Genomic DNA, 20,165 nt, shown 5'->3' with positions numbered 1-20,165 from the left:
TTTTAACTAGGCCATCATATCTGGGAATCTTCAACATGGCACAGAAAATCAAGTTGTAGGGCTGTGTTCATGAGAAGAGTGCAAGTTGGGAGGTGTGCCTTAACAACAAACTATGGAGTTAGCAGGGAACAATAAACTGCCTGGACCCAGCATGGGGGCTCAACAATCAATGAGGATCATCTCCCAAGACCAGAATGGGAGAGCTGGTTAAAGACTGATGTTGACACTGACTCCATAGGAAGGGCCTTTGAGAGGAGTGATGTTAGCTCATGTCCTTCCATGTTGTCATCACAAACCCTATAACAGTGATCGTCAACTGGCGGCCCGCGGGCCAGATCCGGCCCGCCAAAGCTTTTAGTCTGGCCCGCAGAACAATCACGGATTCAGAAAATGTAAAGAGGAAAAAATGCGTTCTGTTATTTAGCATTTCAAGCATTTACAGCAGCTAACATTACACAGGTAGAGCACAAACCCAGCCCCTGTATTTGCATTTCTATTCACATGCCGGGAATCTGTAGATGCCTGCGCTCCGCACACACAGCTGAGCTGAGATGTGTGTGCGTTAAAACACGCAGTACCTGACTGGGAACGATACAAAGAAGATAACCAATGGCCGCTGGGGCAGATCAACTCACGCTAGTCTCGTTACTGTAAGTAGGCTACAATAAAACCTTTGTGAGTAAAAAGTCAATACTTATCAATGCACTCACCTGTATAGACAGGCATAAACATGTAGAAAGCCATATTTCAATCTGCTCTGTCTGCTCAGTCCACCGTGTCTTTTACGCGAACACAGCTCTACTCTGCAAATAGAGAATTTTTACAAACAAGCTAAAACAAAAGCTGTCTGTTTGTAGTCTAACTGTTTATCTTAGTTTGCTGGGAATCTTGAAATTTGGACAAATTCTTATAAATTTAACTGCTGGCTGAACGAGCCGTCCTCTCCGCTGGAGCGGTAAATCTATGGATGTATTATAAGACCAAAACAGATGCATGTGGCTACTTAATATGCACGTGAATGACGCGACCATTATGTTTGCGTTCTTCATTATTGATGATGATGGTTGTATTATTTTGCAACAACATCGGTTTCATTGCAAATGGGCATAGGTGACGAATGCATAGCCTGCTTATCTATCCGTTCATCATTAAAGCTGGGCTTTTCCACGTCAACTTTTCGCTTCAGCCTCGTTGACAATGACATTCTTACCTGACAACAGCCGTTTCTTTCTGCAAGCATTTTCCACCAATCAGGACGCTGCATACTACAACCATGTTTCCTAATCACTGACTTTAACCATCACTCCTCAGTGAACTGCGTCCTAGTCTGAGATCTTTTTCTACTTAAAGAGCTAGTTATCAGTATGGAGTTTCCATGCTTTTTAGGAGTTTGCTCACACTAATACATGTAAAAAATACATATATATAACATTTCGAACAAAAATAGGTGTATTAGGAAGTCCGGCCCCCGGAGTGTCTGCTTAGAAAAATTCTGACCCCTGCCCTATAACAACTCAACTTTGAGGCTACAAAACCGCGTGGGTGTTCCAAGAAGAATTTAAAGAGGTTTATTTTTTGTTAAAGAGATATTTTGCAGATTTAAATCCAGCTCTGTGTCATGGCAGTGTGTTTAGATGAACGGTGTGACCATCATGAACAGGATGTGACCATCATGAACACAAAGCGCTCTTCCATGCACAACTGTAGACATATGCTAAAAATGCATAAAAAAGGAATGATTTTTATTTTACTTTACTGAACCTGTGACCATTAGACCATCATCTTCAGGTCAGGACCATCATACCAAAATGATGCACTTTCATTCGTAAAACTGTGATTACATACGTTAACTGTCTGTTATTGGTGCTGTCAGACGAAACGGTAACGTCAGTCCCGGCCATCATTTCACAATTCGGGAAAGTCATCGACCTATGTTTGGTCAGGGTCCAACGTGTAGTCTGACATGTCTTTTGGTCAATAGACAATGGGGACTACGGGCGGAAAATAGCCTTGTGCTACAACCCGGTACAATGCTTCTTATACAAGGTTAATGTTAACTTGTGCATTGTCCCTGTTTAAATAAAATAAATTATAAATATATAAATCTATTAGGGGTGTAACACTACACAGAAGTCACAGTTAATCTGGGTAATGAATGTTTGTTAGCATGGTGGATGCGTTTCCATTCATATACTATACAACGGTGGAGCGACGCCGACACACCCTCCTTGTCCTACACACAACTCTCTCTCCTTTGCTGTTGTAGCTGACCGGGAATCTGCAGGTGGGTCTCCAGCTCCCGCATTTCATTTGCGCTTGACATAGTTTGTACAAGGTGTACCGACTTGCACGGCCATCAGCGTATTGTGCTAACCTCCTCACCTGTTGCTTACGCCATACGGCTAAACATTTCCAGGTGGAGCTCGCACTTGTGAACTTTGGTTCCTTATTAGGTGCATCAATCTACATACCGTGTATTCTGCGCGCACCGGACCGTGACCCCCGTACAGTGACGGCTCGGCATGAATACGCCATTACAATTTAAAATCTAATCTACTACCCAATCTGACTAATCTGATCAGTGATTATCTCAAAAGACATAAATATTGTGTAGTCAGACTAGGCAATATATCAATATCTTTATATGAGACTAGATAGCGCCTTAGATTTTGGATATCGTAATACGGCCCAAGTGTTGTCTTTTTCCTGGTTGTCATTTTCTGAATTCACCAGACTGTTCTAGCTGTTCCATTATTTGCCTTTACCCACTTAGTCATGATTATTTATCACAAATCTCATTGTGTAAATATTCTGTGAAAGCACCAATCGTGAACCCTACAATATCGTCGCAATATTGATAGAGGTATTTGGTCAAAAATATCATGATATTTGATTTTCAGATATTTGCTGTCAGATTACGGCTTTAGGATCGAGGGTGTCGTATGTTGCACGGACTATAAAGCCAGAAATAAAACCACTTGACTAAACTACTGGAGCAAGCCAAGCACAGACATGTCATCACCAGTAAAACTAGACTTGACTTTCATGATAGGGTTGCACGATATTGACAAAATGTCATACTGCGATATCGATTATGAATATTGCGATATAGATATTAATTTCGATATTTTTAAACATGTGTAAAATTACAAAAATGGGAAAACGCATCAAAATAGATTCAAGTTTTCTTACAACACAAGGTTTGTTTCAACTGACATATATTGGACTGGTACAGCATGAAGAAATAAATAAATAAATAAATAAGGACCATGTCTACAGAACAGGACATGTTTTACTGGTTGGACAGTATAAAATAAAGAAAGAAAGAGAACAGGACACAACTTTTCTTTCTCTTCTCTAATTCGTTCCGTTTTGTTGTCTATCTATTTCTTCACTTACACTGTCACTCTGTCGAAATATGCACACACGTGGTACGCTCCATAGGGTTTGTCACGTAGTGGACCTGTGCGCTGACGTGCAAGTGGCACGGTAACTGGCCAATGAAACATGATCATTATAGCGTTTCAAGTGGGCTCTAAATCAAACACAACTAAGACACACAGCTAACGGACGGGACGCAGCGCTCCACAAAATATACAAAATATTGCATAGTTATCGCGACACTTTCTATATAATATCGCGCAGCGTGATATCGCGATAACGATATTGAGTCGATATATCATGCGCCCCTGTTTCATGGCCACTTTTTTAATAAAAAAAAAAACACTTTAAGTATATACACAAACATGTAGTGAAAACAGTATCAAGTTTCCACTATACGTTAGGTCCCAACATGACACTGCCATTGTGTTATACTTCATTAAACAACTCATAACAAGAGTTAGGTCTGTTTGTCCTCGTGGGTGTACAGTATGCATTTAAGTCAGCGTGCTTCCCCTTGTTGTAAATCATCTACAACACTTCATTGCCACTGAGAGCCTGTTAAAGGAGAATAAAGATGAAAAATACATGCGATACGGACACTGGGAAAAAGTGTTGCTAACTCCCAGAGTGCCATAATAGATTAACAATTAAAAAGATCAGCGACTACATTAAGCGGTACTGCCCTCTGTGTGTGTTCCGGGCACGTTATCACAGCTCATTATGGTGTTTTGTGTGTCTGCTCTTGTGTATTTAATGCGTTTTGCCCTCATATGAGCAATGACACAGGACAGTGCAGAGAGATATGCATGTGGCGTTTACATACGCACTCAAACAGAGTTTGGAACATGCTTGTAAAACTCTCACACACACATGCACAACACATAAATACAAAAAGACCCACACAACTACACACGCCCGCACAGCTCATACGTTCTCCACATGCTTTAGACAGTGAGGTGAGGCGGCGATGGTGTTGTTAATTATCTCCTATTGTTATTCAGATTCCCTAAAGCATGCAGCAAGTGTCACACTCTTAACCCCTTCTGCTTTGCAGTCTTGTCGTTTAGAGACGGTCTTCTGTCCGCTGGACGCCCACCGAATGGTGGTAATTACACCGTTTAGCTCTCGGTTCAAAGGCCTGCCATTCTGCCAGCTGCGTTCCCCAAACCTCGCCATGGCAACCTGTCAACATCTTAGCGGGGATTGGTGCCATCAGGTCAGAGAAGGGCCGATAAGGATCTGGCCCCTCGGGCATAATCTCCATGCGCAGTGGAAAATACTTGAACACTTAAAGATGACAATATCTTAGGGAGAGGAGGCTTTTTGTTCATATTTTATGTTCTGCATTTGTGTCAGGGGAGGGCATATTGCTTTTTGATATTTGCATAAGTGAAAAATGCAAAAAAACTAAAATAAAAACAAAAAGATGACAATATCCAGGAAGATACAGGCTTTACTGTTTTCTTCCCATAGACGGAGGTTTGTTCAGTTCTTCCGAAGATTAGTGTAAGGCTGCATTCACACTGCCCACGTCGGCCGTCAAACGCAGGTCTGCCCATTCATTTTGAGTGTAGTGCGTTTCGGCTGTGGCAGTGGGGGCCGCAGGGGGAAACCTGGCTTTTTTTTTTTGCTGGACTTTTGTTGCAAAAATACAGTATCAGGTATATTCTGAAGCCATTAGAAGTTAAAAACCATTCAAACAGATGTTGGTGTGGAAGGAATTCAGAGATAAACATCTTTCTGTTAGTAGGTGAGTTAAATAACACAACAGGATATCACACAAATGGGCCATTTCTGTGACACTCCCACCGCCGCACAACCCTGCGGCGAATCGCCGGATCGCTGTTTCCTGGTGTGAACGGCATAGATATGCGTTTAAAATGATGATTAACTACGTCAGGATTGCAGAACTCTTGTAGCTCCAATAAGAGCACTTGGTGGAAAGATGGCCGCTTATTTTTTCAATGTGTTCTTTCATGTAGGGTAGCAAAAAAACGTGTATCACAATTTTTATAGCTCACCTTTCTCCCACTCTTTTTAAAATCCTATTAAAACTGACATTACTTCCGATAGTTGTTGCTGACAGGACATTTTCTGCCCCTCTTTTACCTATCGATTGTGTTGATAGAAACACTACCGTGGGGATTAGGCAGTCTGAGCCATGCTAACTCACAATATCGAACTGGAGGGTAGTGGAGTGGGTTGGCGTGGAGCTCATAGAGGTTATCTGTGGCTCGGGCCTCCCTTTAACCAAACATCAGGGCCCTTAATTAATGGGGGATGAATACACGATGCAGGTTATGACTTCAGCTAATTAGAGAATTGTTAAACAGAGACGGTGCCGGGGAATTCAGCAGGGGACGCGGATGGAGAATCGATGGTCAATGAAGAGAGGGAGCATGTAGGCAATTTGCCAGTTAATGTGTTCCCAATATCAGCCGAGGGAGGCAGACAGAGGGCGGCGGGGCGGAGAGACAAGACTATTTTACATGTATTGACAATCAAAGACGTCCTACTAAAAAGGACAGAGCTTATGATAGTTTTTTTATATATATATATATATATATATATATATAGATCCTGTTAAAATGCCTAAGTACTAGCCTCATGAATGTCGAAGGCCTACCAAGTCCTTTGTGAGCATCAAGGCTGGTGTATTCGATGGTTCCATTGTGGCCCTTCTTGGGGTTCTCCTTGTATTCTTTGTGGACTCCATCAGGACAGTATCTGTAGGACAGCCCATAGTCTGCTAGATAGACCTACAGGACACACACACGCACACGCAGTATTGAATTGCAAATTTGAGGTACTTGTACTTTACTTGAGTCTTTTCTTTTCATGTCATTTGCTCCGCTACATTTCAGACAGAAATATTGTACTTTTTACTCCTCTACATTAATCTGAGGGCTTTAGTTACTAGGTACTTTACAAAATAAGATTTTTTTGCACACAAAACACATGTTGTGTATAAAATATGATGTTTTATTAAAAACGAAACTACCCAACAATATAACAGCCTCCAAGTCCAGCTGAAATGATTAGCCTGTTAAACACTTAGTTGATTGACAGACCTGTTTTCGTCGTTTTCAGCTTCTAAAATGTGAGGGTTTTTACTTTTAATACTTAGTAAGTACATTTCCCTACATACTTTTACTAAATTAACATTTTCAATGCAGGACTTTAACTTGTAACAGAGTATTTTTACAGTGTGGTATTAGTACTTTTACTTAAGTAAAGGATCTGAATACTTCTTCCACCACTGCACATTTGTAATTGCAAAGCCCTTCAACCAATAAAGGGAATTTATCCTGTCCCTATCAGAGACGAAATCCTCATTAAAACCATTTGCACAAAAACAGCATAATTTGCACACAGCATCATAGCCCTTGATTGCGTTATGTTAGGTGTATATTCTGTAGAATAGAGCAGACCTCACTGCTATGCACATGCAGGATAATTGGCGCATGATCTGCAGAAGACTTACCTGTTCAGGGTCTCTGCAGCCCAGCATGAGGTTGGCAGCTTTAATATCTGCATGGACATACTCGTTCTCATGAATATACTCCAGAACATCCACCTGGCACGGGCCACAAACAGAGAATACACGCAAAAACAAGAATGACAATTGTGATGAGCTGACTGTGATGGAATGGAAGGGAATGCACAATGAGTATGTTTACATGCACAGGATACAGGTCACATAAACAGCATATTCAGGGTTTCTGCAGGTTTCAACAAGTCAAATGTAAGACTTTTTAGGGCCATTATCAATGAAATATCACGCAGTAAAGTACATTGAAATGCAGAGTCACTAAAGTACTTAAGCAAAGGAAATACATTTATTCAAATTGAATAAAAGCGACACAGAGTAATAATCTGTACATATTAGGGGTGGGAATCACCAGAGGTCCCACGATGCGATATTATCACGATACTTATGTTTTTTCCTCTCACTTCAATTTAATGGTCCAGTCCATCTAGTGAACTGACAAAGTAATTGATTTTATTATATTATTATATAACCAAAAAGTTAAATTGTCATGTGCAATTTATATAATAAAAGTTTGATGCTTGGCATCTGAGTATCGATACAGTATTGCCAAGGAAATATATTGCGATACTATGCTGTATTTATTAGTACATATACAGGGAATTATATTTGGACTATGGAAAGAAAGAACTACAACACCACAGAATAAGTTTTTCAATGAGCATTAGAGGTAGCGTTACATTGACGTGGGAAAATTAAGACCTGTTTAAAGTTATTTAAGACCTAGAAGACTTTAAGGCCAAAAAATGTAGATTTTGAAATTCTAGACTTTTAGACTCTTTGAGACCCCACGGAGACCCTGATATTCCGTTTGGATATTCCGATTAAGGCCTTTATACAATTTTCTGATTAAGACATGCGGGATATTCCAATATTATTCTATTTTACAAGCATTCGTTAGACATGTATGTCGGCGCATTCAGAATATGCTTTTCAAATCTGGGTTTTCACCACAGTTTGTGACAGTTTACGGCCTCTTGCCTGTTTAAAGTGCCCATATTATGCTCATTTTCAGGTTCATAATTGTATTTAGAGGTTGTACCAGAATAGGTTTATGTGGTTTAATTTTCAGAAAACACCATATATTTGTTGTACTGCACATTGCTGCAGCTCCTCTTTTCACCCTGTGTGTTGAGCTCTCTGTTTTAGCTACAGAGTGAGACCTCGCACTTCTGTTCCATCTTTGTTGGGAGTCGTACATGCGCAGTAAGTAGTGCTAGCTTGTCAGTTGCAGAGCATGAGGGCGTACCATGCTAGCAGCTAGGCGAGCATTATAACGTGTTCCAAAGTGACCACGTTTGTCTCTGAAGTAAAAGCTGGACTACAATAGAGCTGTTTGGAGCAGTTTGTGGTAAGTCCCTTTGGGTGGACTTTGGGCTTTTTCACTTTGTAAACCTATAACATGCACAAAAAAAGATATATAACACAATAAAGGAAAGGGGAAAAAGCCAAAAAGCATAATATGAGCACTTTAAGCCTTACGGTCAGCTCTGTGCGTTTCTATGGCTGCTGCTGCGGTAGAGATGCATGCCCTAAAGAAAAGCCCACATCTCTGGTCAGAAGGAGAAATACAGCTACTTTCAAACATTATGAAAGACTTGGATATCAACATCGCAACTGCGAGCTTTTCAAGAAGGTGGTGAGGAATGAAAGAGAGATGCTGTGTTTGCACAGTCGGACAAGTTTAACTTACTTAATCCTATTTTGCACGGCTTCTTGTAAACGGGAATATTTGTGGAATATTCATTTTCATTGATTAGCCATGTAAACAGTAGGGAATATTCTCCTTTTCGGAATAAGAGCAAAAGCCGGACTAATATGTGCATGTAAACATAGTCACTGTTCTGTTCACCTCATGGTAAAGAGGGGTCATTATCTGTTAAAGTGGCCCCTGAGCTCCAGCTCCATCCAGCTTCTTTAATCACTGAACATAAAAAAAAACAGTCCGCCACTTTTTTTTTCTATGAAGATGATCTCACCAGTCCTCGACCAAGCTGGAGAACAGTGGCTGTCTTTAGACGACCTCCGTTGTGCTCGCACACTTTCTGAAGATCAGTGCCCAGTCGGTCCATGGCCATGAAACGATACCTGAGAGGGAGAGGAACAGATCAGAGGTCAGGTGGTTTTCTTCCCGATTCTGAATAAAAATCCCATTTCCCAATTCCTTATATGTAGATGGCTCTACGAGAAGAAAAAACAGGTTACGTAACCAAAGAAGAAGGTTTGAAACAGACCAAAGATATTCAACAGGCGGTCCGTGACCCCTAGGGGATCTTCAGAGTTAGTGCAGGGGGGCCGCCAAATTATGTTTAAAGAATCATTTTCAAAAAGTTTATTACTGAAACATGTCTGAAAATATTCATTAACATGAAGCTAACATTTTATTAGTAAAGATAAATTGGCCTATTTGTGAGAAAAAACAAACATTTCATTTACACATTGAAGGTAAACTTACTATAGGAAAGGTAGCCATGGTAGCCATACAGTTAAACTTAAGGATTCACTGCCATTCATTTTCATACATCTGGCCCAGTTTATATGTAGTAGGGGGTCCCTACTTTGTCTCTCTTTCAGCTAAGGGGTCCTAGGCCTAAAAAAAATGTTGAAGACCCCTGAATTAGACATTTAGCACCCAGAAGTTTTAAGGACCTTGCAATAAATGCTATGGTGGAATGTCATCAAACATCACAACTATTCCCTCGTACATAATGGAGGGAGGAAAGTTGCAATCGATATAATGTGCTGTGCCTTAAAAGGATGTTTTATTTACCAAGGTAATGAAATAAGGATACTTTTAAACATAACATTCACAAGCAAAAGCTATAAATTATCTAACATGTAGAACATTATATTATACTTGTCAAAGAGTTTAGCATTAGCAAGTAGGACAGTCAGGAAAAAATCTTATATGAACAGAATGTGGAAGAATGCTGACACTGTAAGGAGGTGTGGGTGTGTGTGTGTACAGTATATATATATATATATATATATAGGGGAGCAGACATATGTTATGGTCGTCATCTAATCATCTGATAATATTTGTCCTCCAAGTCCTGGCTTCATCAATACCTGAGTTCATTATATTCCGCGAGTCCTGATCCCCAGTACGTTGGGATGCCCAGGAAGACCAGTTTCCTGCTTCTCTTCCATTTTTCCACTGGAACAAGATTAGCAGAGGGATACTTATGTTAATTTTTGCACATTTCTTTTTTTACACTCCTGAATGAATTCCAGGAGTAGGGTTGGGTACCAAAACGCGGTGCTAATAGGGCACCGGTTCCGACGTAAACGATAGTAACGAGACCGAATAAGAACGAAAATTTCAGTGCCTCATTTCGGTGCCTGACTAAAATGCTGACAGCTCCATTCCAACAGCGGGACGTAACAGTCTGACTGCAGCTGCAGTTGTCGGAAAAACACACGTGCGTTCACTTGAAACTCGCCAGCCTTGTGGTGCATTTTAAGTTATTGTAAAATACCCTTTTCCCATCTGGTGCTTGTTTTCGTCGTTTACCAGCAATTTACTGGTGAAATAAGTCATTGTAATAAGTTATTGTTACATTACATTATTAATCAATCATTTAATTTTGACCATATGGCCTTACCAATAAACAAGCTGTTCTTTAATGTAGCCAACTGTCAATTTGTGCTCCTTTTTTATATTTTATATTATATACATTATAAATATATTATATATATATTTCGGTTCAGGCACCGTTTAGGCACTGGCACTGTTTTAAAAGTATCGATTTAGCACCGGTATCGGAAAAAACCCAAACACTACCCAACCCTATACAGGAGTCAAAACCAACCACTAAATTTAACTCTAAACCACAGCAGCTGAACTGAGAAAGAAGAGGCCCCTGGAGCCTTGGACCACTTAGTTGTTCTGACAGTCGGTCTAAAGAGAACGGTTGATTTTACTTATCCCAACAATTTCAGAGTCTAATCATTCCCTAACCCCCAGTCCAACACTCTCCTTTTCCAAAGAGGAATCTGAACCAAAGCCCCTAAACTCTATGAAAAGTAGGGGTGGGGAAAAAAATTAGATTTCTGTGGCAATACTGTATCGATACACAGACGCCAAGTATCGATCTTTTATTATATATGTGTTGGTCAGTCTGTCTGCTTGACAATCCCATTTTGCAGCAATAAAATTGAAGTGAGATGAACAAACAGAGAAATGTATCTTTTCAGATAAAACAGATGTTAACAAAGTTTCCTTTTGGGGACATCATTTGAAATTGGGAAAAATTTAAAGTTGGAAAAAAGGTAATAAATTGCAATATATCGCAGAATATTGCAATAATATCATATCGTGACGTAAATATGGTGATGATATCGTATCGTGAGGCCCCTGCTGATTCCCACCCCTAATGAAAAGTAGGAAAATGTTTTGTCCAGAATTACAATTTGTCCTTGCAAGTGTAATAATGCATGCATACAAATATCAATCTTACAGTATTGAGGGTACACACACACACACACACACACACGCACACGCACACGCACACGCACACGCACACACAAAGCAGTGGACCTGGCTCAGGGCTCGATGGCGGCTGGCCTTACTGGCTCTCAACCAGACTGGCAGGTGGTCAGGGGCTCAGCGGAGGCCCGGGCATCATTACGTGTGAGTGGCTCTCTCTCTCTCGCACCTCTCCAAACGATTGGCGTTGGAGAGCTCAGACAAGCGCGGAGAGGGGGGCTAACTGCCACTGAGGTGCATGTTTGCTTTGGCTTATTATTAATTACTGTGCTGCAGGCAGCAAAGCCTCTGCGTCTGCGGCCACTTCATCAGTCAAACACACTCCTGCGCCAGTGAGCTGCCGGGACGCTGGACGGGCGCTGCTACTCACTGCTCTCTGGTTTGGCTGCCCTCTGGTAGAACTTGAGCTCCGAGAACAGGGGGCCATTCTCCTGGTACTCCTGCACATTAAAGCGCACATTATTAACACTTTTGATCATCACTGGTTAAAGAAGCACACAGCACTAAGCCCTAGCATACATCACAAATTTGGGTTGTGAGAGACGTTAGTAGTAGGGGTGGTACGGTTCACAAAACCCACGGCTCGGTTCGTATCACGGTTTTAGGGTCACGGTTTTCGGTTCTGTACGGTTCTTGTTATTTTTTCTTTTAATCTTTAACACTCCAGAAATATACTTCAGCATATGATATATAGCTAAAATTAGCATATTGAATGCATGTTGCACAATACATGCATACAATGGCAGTTCTATCTATTGTTTTATTTCTGCTCCAAAATGTTCCCACACACCAGACTATACGACGCTGGCGCATCCTCCAACTCCGGGCAGCCTTCCTCATCTCTCCCACCTGACATTTCTGCACGTGACGTGACCTGCAGCACTCCACACTCCACTTGAGGTGCGGTCGGCTCGGCGCCTCTCAAAATCTGACGAAAATCTTTTAAACTGACCTTTGTCGATCAAAAAAGCAGACAGATTCAGCAACTGTGTGGCCTATTTCTCGCTTAAAATGTTTTCAGAAACACTTTTCGGTGAACTATTTTCGTAAAATACGAGATCGTATTCAGAACGAGACGTCATTAGAGACTGTTTTGAAATTCGGGAGCAGCAAGAACCACGTGACGCGTTCGTCCAATCAGCTGCCATGTGTTGCATTCGTCACGCTCATCGCCCTCGTCGTTTCCAGTTAAGTGTTTTAACATAGGTGTATAAAGTGGGCACCACGGCAGTAAGTGGTTAGTGCACATTAACAGTGGACTGACGAACCGTGCGACGCACACACGCTCCGAACCGAGACAAGCGAACCGAGACAAGCGAACCGAGACAAGCGAACCGAGCGGTTCGGATGTTTTTTCATGAACCGTACCACCCCTAGTTAGTAGGGGTTGTAGGGAATGTGAAACGCGGTCAGTGACGGGAAAAACTAGTAACGTTGTACCTATCAGCTGACTGACAGGACTGACTGTTTTGACTGTTGCTGACATTTTGCAGCATGGCTCGCCTGTTGAACTGAATCAGGCTGCCGACAGCTCGTGCCTGATACGGCCGAAAATGAACAATTGACTGTGTTTTGTGAATTATATATTTTGTTTAGGTAGGACTGGGTGATATGGATATGTTACCCTTCTGAGAGTCGGCAGAGTTATAGTAACACAAAGATGGGAGAAAGGGAACAGCTGCAACCGTATCATTTGCACAAAAAGGCGTTGTGTAAGTCAAGGGACGACAATTTGCTAGTTTGAATCTGAATACACTCCAGTAGAGCAGAATGATTAATCATTTTGAAATCAAAATCACGATTTGAAAGAACGCGATACACTAATCGTTAAAAACGCGATTAATCAAATGTGAAATATTTAGTTTAGTGTTTGGTGTACCATTTGATTTTAAGCTATTGTGCGTAGTTTCTGTCACCCCCATTAGGGCTGAACGATATGGACAAAATTTCATATCTCGATATTCATGCCAGATATCTCGATATCGATACGATACGATATGACTACTAGGGCTGAACGATATGGACAAAATTTCATATCTCGATATTCATGCCAGATATCTCGATATCGATACAATACGATATGACTACGGGTTCGGTGAAAATCAAGCATTTTTCAGAAAAATAAACACATCATAATACAAAAGAGTGCAGTTTTATTGATTAGAACTCACTGCCAGTCATCAACATTACTGTAACATAGTCACCAATCAATAAATAAAAAAATAAAAATGTTTACTGCAGCTCTGCTTTAACAAAAAAAATAAAATGCAGCAGCTGGTGGAAGCATCAGCAATCATACTTTGCTTGGGCCTCTTTTGGGATGACTGAGAAGTCCCCAGTGTTTCTCTCATTGTCATACACTCTTCGTGCAGCACATGATGGTGTAGTTTCAGGTGGTGAAACATGTTTGTTGTTGCTTCGTCGCAATTTTTGCCAAGCATGACTTGCACAACACCTCGCTCTGGTTGACATCATCCTTTCTAAATCCAAAATACCTCCAAATAATGGAGGATGATTTATGTTTTGGCACAAAATTAGTTTCTGCATCGCCACCGGCCGCATTATCTTCCGCACTCATGTTACTTTTCTTTCGTTTCGATTTCCCCGCTGTGAATGTCCTGTGTGTGTGCGTCAGCCTCCGTCTCCCTCACTCCTGCCCTTCTATGTTTGTCACTGGCTGGCTTCAGCTGTCGATCCACATGAATTAAGCTTTGTGGTTGGCTGGCCGTAATGGTGCGTTCAAGGGCAATCGTAAAAGTGATTATGGTGACTGCCAGAGCTGTACATGCAGGGCGTGCGCGGAGGAAAATCTATCGTTTATATCGTTACTTTTTCGATATTAATATCTTGAATGTTCATATCTAGATATAGATACGATAACGGTATATCGTTCAGCCCTAGCCCCCATGAGGAATTCTAATTAATGACAACAAAACTGTTGGCACGTCGACATGACACAAGCCTTCCTTGATCGCACACCCCCCCACCCCTCCTCCACGCAGTTGCTAGTAGCCAAGGAGGACACGGAGGATTAGAAAAACATGACGGACTCTTCAGAAGAGGTCATTATCTTCACTCGAGCTTCTGCACGGGAAAGTCACCGGACGACACAATCTTCTGAACGTAGACCTACTGAGAAATCCAGAGAGAGTTGTGTGGAGCTGATAGTCTTCATTAGCTTTGTATCAACTCATTTGGCAATGGCTTGAATGTAACGGACGTCCATTAATATCAAAAAGTTACGCACTAAAGCTTTAACATGTCTTATTCCTCTTTTCATTATTACATTTACAGTTTTTTTCATCAGATAAATGCTGGAATAGTGTTCAATCACAGATTGTTTACAGAAATGTCAGAAACTTTATTTAACATGATCGTAGAAGTTGCAATATTTAGCTAAAAAAATGTATTAAAAAATACGCAAAACTATTCGTAATCCCAATATCTGGCAGGAAAATCACAATTTGATTTTTTTCCGCGAATCGTTCAGCCCTCGTCAAGGCCTGAAGAAACCTGCCACTGCGGTCTCACTCTATTCACTCAGCCAGAGTTTGCCAATTCGCTTGAAGGGTTCACATATTGAAGGATTTTACAGTGGATATTACAATTCAGCAAAAAGTGACTGTGTAATACATCTGTGTGCTGTAGGCTACTCTACTTCCCCTAAGTTGGAGGATCCATCGCACCGATTTAAATTCCATTTTGCTATGTTGGCCAAAGTTATTTTTGGTCATCATTTGTTGCAATTTTCTCACATACTTTGTTACACTGACTTCAAACTAAATCACGTGATGATTGTTGAAGTTGAAACATAGAAAAGGGGAAACATCACTTCGCTGTAAACAATTTATGCATTATCGTCCGTAACCACAGTAACAGCTGATTTCTGCTTCCAGCACAGAGTACAGTAAGAGCAGTATATACTTACATTTTCCAAACAGTATTATCGCGCCCCTTTAAGATGTAAGACTGAATGTACTCACCAGTTTTATGACAAAGTCAGTGTCTGCTGCTACAGGTCTGTCCACATCATGGGAGGCTTCGGGACAACAGGAGACAGAAAGGAGAGATCAGGCAAAACGCAGTCTACAAAGTTGTGATACATTGGCTCAAGTCTCAACTCTTTGACTAGGTCAGCCCTTTGGATTTTTTTAATATATCCAAAAAAAAAAATTAACACTGTAAAACGTTGTATTAAGCATTAATGGATTTGTAAATGTTGGGAGTTATTGCAGATTGGAAAGGCCTGTATAGATTAGAGGGATAGGGAGCTGAAATACAGGACGAGTTGAAACTTGTAGCAGTGTAATCTGTTCAAACTGCTTTCACAACCAAGAGAAAAACAGATCAATCACAGTACAGACACAGACAGTGTCTCCCAGAATCAATGGGCCTCATTCACCAATACATTCCTACGTTTTCTCTTCAATTTGTCCTAGTACAAGTCTACGCAGGGCACCCCCAGGATTCTCCAGGTTGAATTTCAGACTTTTTAAGATCTTTTTAATACCACCTAGGATAGAATTTTCATGCCAACTTCACAGCTGTATGACTTAAAATCAGTGTGAATTTTTAGGCCGAGAAAAGAAGTATTTACCATGTAACGTAACTGGAATTTAATAAAACTGTGTTTGTACTCTAATAACATAACATGTATATAATATCTGTTGCATTTAGAGCATACAATATATCAATAGAAAAAAAAAAGGAATATTAAACGTAACAAAATATTTATTTACGACGTTACGGTATTTATCTAATCCTTCGAAAGGGCAAGAAAAAATGTGATACTTTGTAATTGAAATGTAACACTTTTAAGGCCTTATTAACATATTAAATGTATATGTATTAATATTTTTAAGACCCTGCGGGAACTCTGAGTCTACGTCATAATCATGACATGTTCTAAAACCGCAGAATTGTGCGTACCTGTGTTCAATGATGAATCCCATTGTCCTTATATGTTGAAAGCGTGTGCCAGTTGATCCTAATTAGCATAAGTAAACGCCCCGCCAATCCCCATAACAGGGCACGAGACTGCACCCACAAAAATTGAAACTAAAATTTGAGGATTAAGTCAATAACGGCCCAACCAAAGTCTAAAGAGGCTGGAACACCGGACTCCAAATGTAAAAAAATGCCAATAGTTCTAAAGTGCAGGCATTCTGCAGGAAGTGAACGACTGAGGCTCATTTCTTTTAATGCAGCGGCACAGGTTCGATCCCGACCGGTGGCTTTTTGCTGCATGTCGGTTTTTTTTGTGCTGTTCTGAGCACACACCGCTGGTCGTCTGTGCGACATCATCATCTCTCTCTCTCTCTCTCCTTCACTCTTCCTTCAGCGGCACACATTGTTCCCCTTCTTCTAAAATATTACAAACACTAAAGCAGAACCAGAAAACCCAAGAGTTTATAAATGTGGCGTTGCTCCATTATTTCCGAGCGACCGACTCGTTCGCGTGACGCATGTTTACAGTGTTCGGTGCGTTTGACAAAGTGCAGCGTGAAAGCAAACCGAACCAAATGAAAAATGCAACAATGTTCAACTTCACCCCGGAATCACACCACCAAGTGCACAGAACTATAGGCGCAAAAGCGCCCATAGTGTAGTGTTTATTTAATTTAAAAGACCTAATTGCTTTGTAAAATATTGAAAATATTATTCAAAAATATTATACATGATAAAAAAAATAGTTGAATTCAAGAAAAGGCAATAACTAGGCCTTAAAATTTTTGTACATACACGTCAGCACTGAAATGTGCATAAGTGGGCTCTTTAGTGTGTGTAGATTCTTTTTTTATTTTTTTTTTTTTTATTATTATTTACCTTTATTTAACCAGGAAAAGACTCATTGAGATTAAAAATCTCTTTTTCAAGTGGTCCTGGCCAAGACAGGCAGCAGTACAACCACACATACACACAAACACAAAATACACAAAAACACGAAAAACATAAAAACAACTGAAACAGCAAATCCCTCAAAGTCAACCACAATCCTAAACACATCGGGCAAAACACCTGCAGCCAGATGTGGCTGCCTCCAAGTAGGGTTGCAAGATATATTGACTCAATATCGATATCGCAATATATCGAAAGTGTCGCGATCCGTTGGCTGTGTGTCTTAGTTGTGTTTGATTTAGAGCTCACTTGAAACGCTATAATGATCATCATTTCATTGGCCAGTTACCGTGCCACTTGCACGTCAGCGCACGGGTCCACTACGTGACAAACCCTATGGAGCGTACCACGTGACGTGTGTGCATATTTCGACAGAGTGACAGTGTAAGTGAAGAAATAGATAGAGACAACAAAACGGAACGAATCAGAGAAGAGAAAGAAAAGTTGTGTCCTGTTCTCTTTATTTATATATTTTATACTGCCCAACCAGTAAAACATGTCCTGTTCTGTAGACATGGTCTTTATTTATTTATTCATGCTGTACCAGTCCAATATGACAGTCAGTTGAAATAAACCTTGTGTTATAAGAAAACTTGTTTTATTTGTTATGAATCTATTTTGATGCGTTTTCCCGTAACTTTTGTAATTTTACATATGTTTAAAAATATCGAAATGAATATCGATATCGCAATATTCCTAATCGATATCGCAATATCACATTTTGTCAATCAACATCCTCTTAAAAGCGACCAATGAGAGCAGCTCATTAAGTTTCATGGATTTCTGTAACTTGTTCCAGGTAGAGGGAGCAGCAAACTTAAACGCCTTTTTCCCCAGCTACAGATACTATTTACACTGATGTAGGTCAGAAGGTAGGATGGAAGTAGACCTAAAATAGCCTTGTATATGAAGATAGGCCAGTATTTAAGTCTCCGTGTTGACAGAGAAGGCCATCCAACATGTTCATACAGTTCACAATGGTGAGCGAGGGCTTTAAAACAAGTGATGAGATCCGTTTTACACAGTGTCCAGTGCGTGTTAACTTTGAGACGAAGCACGCGTGTATAAATTCTGTTCTTACCTAAGAACAAATCCCAAATAAGAAAACATTGATGGTCAGACTCTGCGTGAAAACTGCGTAAGTGGCTTTTAGGAAGACATTTCTTCTTAAAAACAGATGTGAATGAGGCCCAACGTGTGTATCTAACAGAGAAAGAGAGGGAGGTGTTCTACTAGTCTGCATGCATGCACATGCTTATGACAGAGTGGGATTGTACATGATTGTGTGTGTGTGCGTGTGTGTAGGTGTGTCATCAGACACAGTGTTCTCATTACCGAGATAGATCAGTCCACATCCACCTTGACCAATGATTCTCCCCAGCCTCCATTTCTTCTTCTCGCTGTCGGTCAGTATGAAGCCCTCTGGGAGCGGTTTGGGTAACGCCCTCTTCCTTGGAGGTGCCATGACAACTGATGAAGAAGTTTTCAGAAAGTATGTGTAAGAAAATATGAGATTTATTATATAGTAAAGAGTAAAAATGGTGTACAGTAAAGAAATATGCAACACTGATTAACATTACATGTTCTGATAAGGCTGTGATCCCAAAACCACACCAGCAAAATTGTAGGCTTCTGAGACAAGCAGTTAAAAACAATAGGCTATTATTCAAAACAAATTTATAAAGTAATTTAAAAAAAAAGGGTAGTTTTAAAAGCCACACTAGGCTGCTGAATTGTATATCCTCAACTGCAGGCCTAATATTGTTTATTGCATTAGGCTATTTTTATTTGGCCTGCGTGCTATTTTCGGAACTAAACTATCATGTGAAAAAAAAAATTTGATTGATTGATACAATACTATAGACATAAAACATTCATAAAACTAGAGCTGGGCGATATGGAGAAAATCTAAAATCACCATATTTTTGACCAAATACATCAATGTCAATATTGCCGGGATATTGTAGGGTTGACTACTGGTGATTTCACAAAATATTAACACAATGATAGTTTTGATAAATAGTCACCACTAATGTGGATACAACGACTAGCTAGCTAGCTAAGTGGGTAAAGGCAAATCATAAAACAGCTAGGAAGTCTGGGAAGTTCAGAAAATGACATCACTTTAATTTAATGCAGCCTGTAAATCCAGGAAAAGACAACACTTAAGTGTCATATCATGATATTACAATATACAAACTTTTCGACGACATCTAGCCTCATATATCGATTTCGATATAATTTGATATAGCCTAGACCTAGCTACATACAACATGATATAGCTATCTATAGCAGAACTAATGGAATGCCTCTTGTCTAATCAAATGACTTGGTCGGAACTAACTGTTGTATAATAATAACGTTACTTTAATATAGTTACACGAAAGACAAGAATGACAACAGAATAGCTGGACAATCTAGCTAAGACTGTTAAACACACTGCAGTTAATGATGACATTCAAATAACTGTGTGGGGGGGTACCGTTACCGTTAGAAGACAACGTTTGGTCAACTAACGTCAGAGTAACGTTACATTCTGTTTCTACCCAACTAGCTAATTAGCAGCTGACGTTTACTTATCTAGTAAGAAGCAGACTTAACGCTATGCTAATGTGCACCGACCTCCGGAGGGAATCCAAGCCGTACGTACGTCGTCAGTTGAGCCTTGTGAGTAGACATATATATCGATACCCTGTCGTTATCAATACGTTTTAACGAATGTCTTCCTGAAATGTCTAGCTAGCCTTCTTCCATTAACTGTTCATTGATGGCCCGGTGGGGAAACAGAAACAAAATTTGACTTCCTGAAAGTTGTCCCTCCCGCTAACCCGCACAGCCAATGGT

General features: G+C 40.4%; 1 protein-coding gene across 5 annotated transcripts in view; it reads right to left on the bottom strand.

Annotated features, from left to right (window-relative positions):
- Positions 1-20,150, bottom strand: part of LOC116044102 (serine/threonine-protein kinase VRK1-like) — a 39,442-nt gene extending 19,292 nt beyond the window's left edge. Inside the window, exons 1-8 of one of the 5 annotated variants that reach the window (XM_035992227.1) lie at positions 19,922-20,150; positions 18,657-18,794; positions 15,407-15,462; positions 11,794-11,863; positions 10,004-10,091; positions 8,914-9,022; positions 6,869-6,961; positions 6,011-6,143 (exon numbers count right to left, since the gene is read on the bottom strand). In XM_035992227.1, the coding sequence (XP_035848120.1) occupies positions 6,011-6,143; positions 6,869-6,961; positions 8,914-9,022; positions 10,004-10,091; positions 11,794-11,863; positions 15,407-15,462; positions 18,657-18,786 (679 nt within the window). In that variant the 5' untranslated portion in view covers positions 18,787-18,794; positions 19,922-20,150. The other 4 variants (XM_035992228.1, XM_031291140.2, XM_031291139.2 and 1 more) reach the window with 4 other exon arrangements.
- Between the last annotated feature and the right edge of the window lie 15 nt (positions 20,151-20,165).

Source organism: Sander lucioperca, chromosome 15 (assembly GCF_008315115.2).
Source record: "Sander lucioperca isolate FBNREF2018 chromosome 15, SLUC_FBN_1.2, whole genome shotgun sequence".
Lineage (NCBI taxonomy): Eukaryota > Metazoa > Chordata > Actinopteri > Perciformes > Percidae > Sander > Sander lucioperca.
The sequence above is the reverse complement of the archived record's forward strand: the minus strand, read 5'-3'. Positions and strand labels throughout refer to the sequence as shown.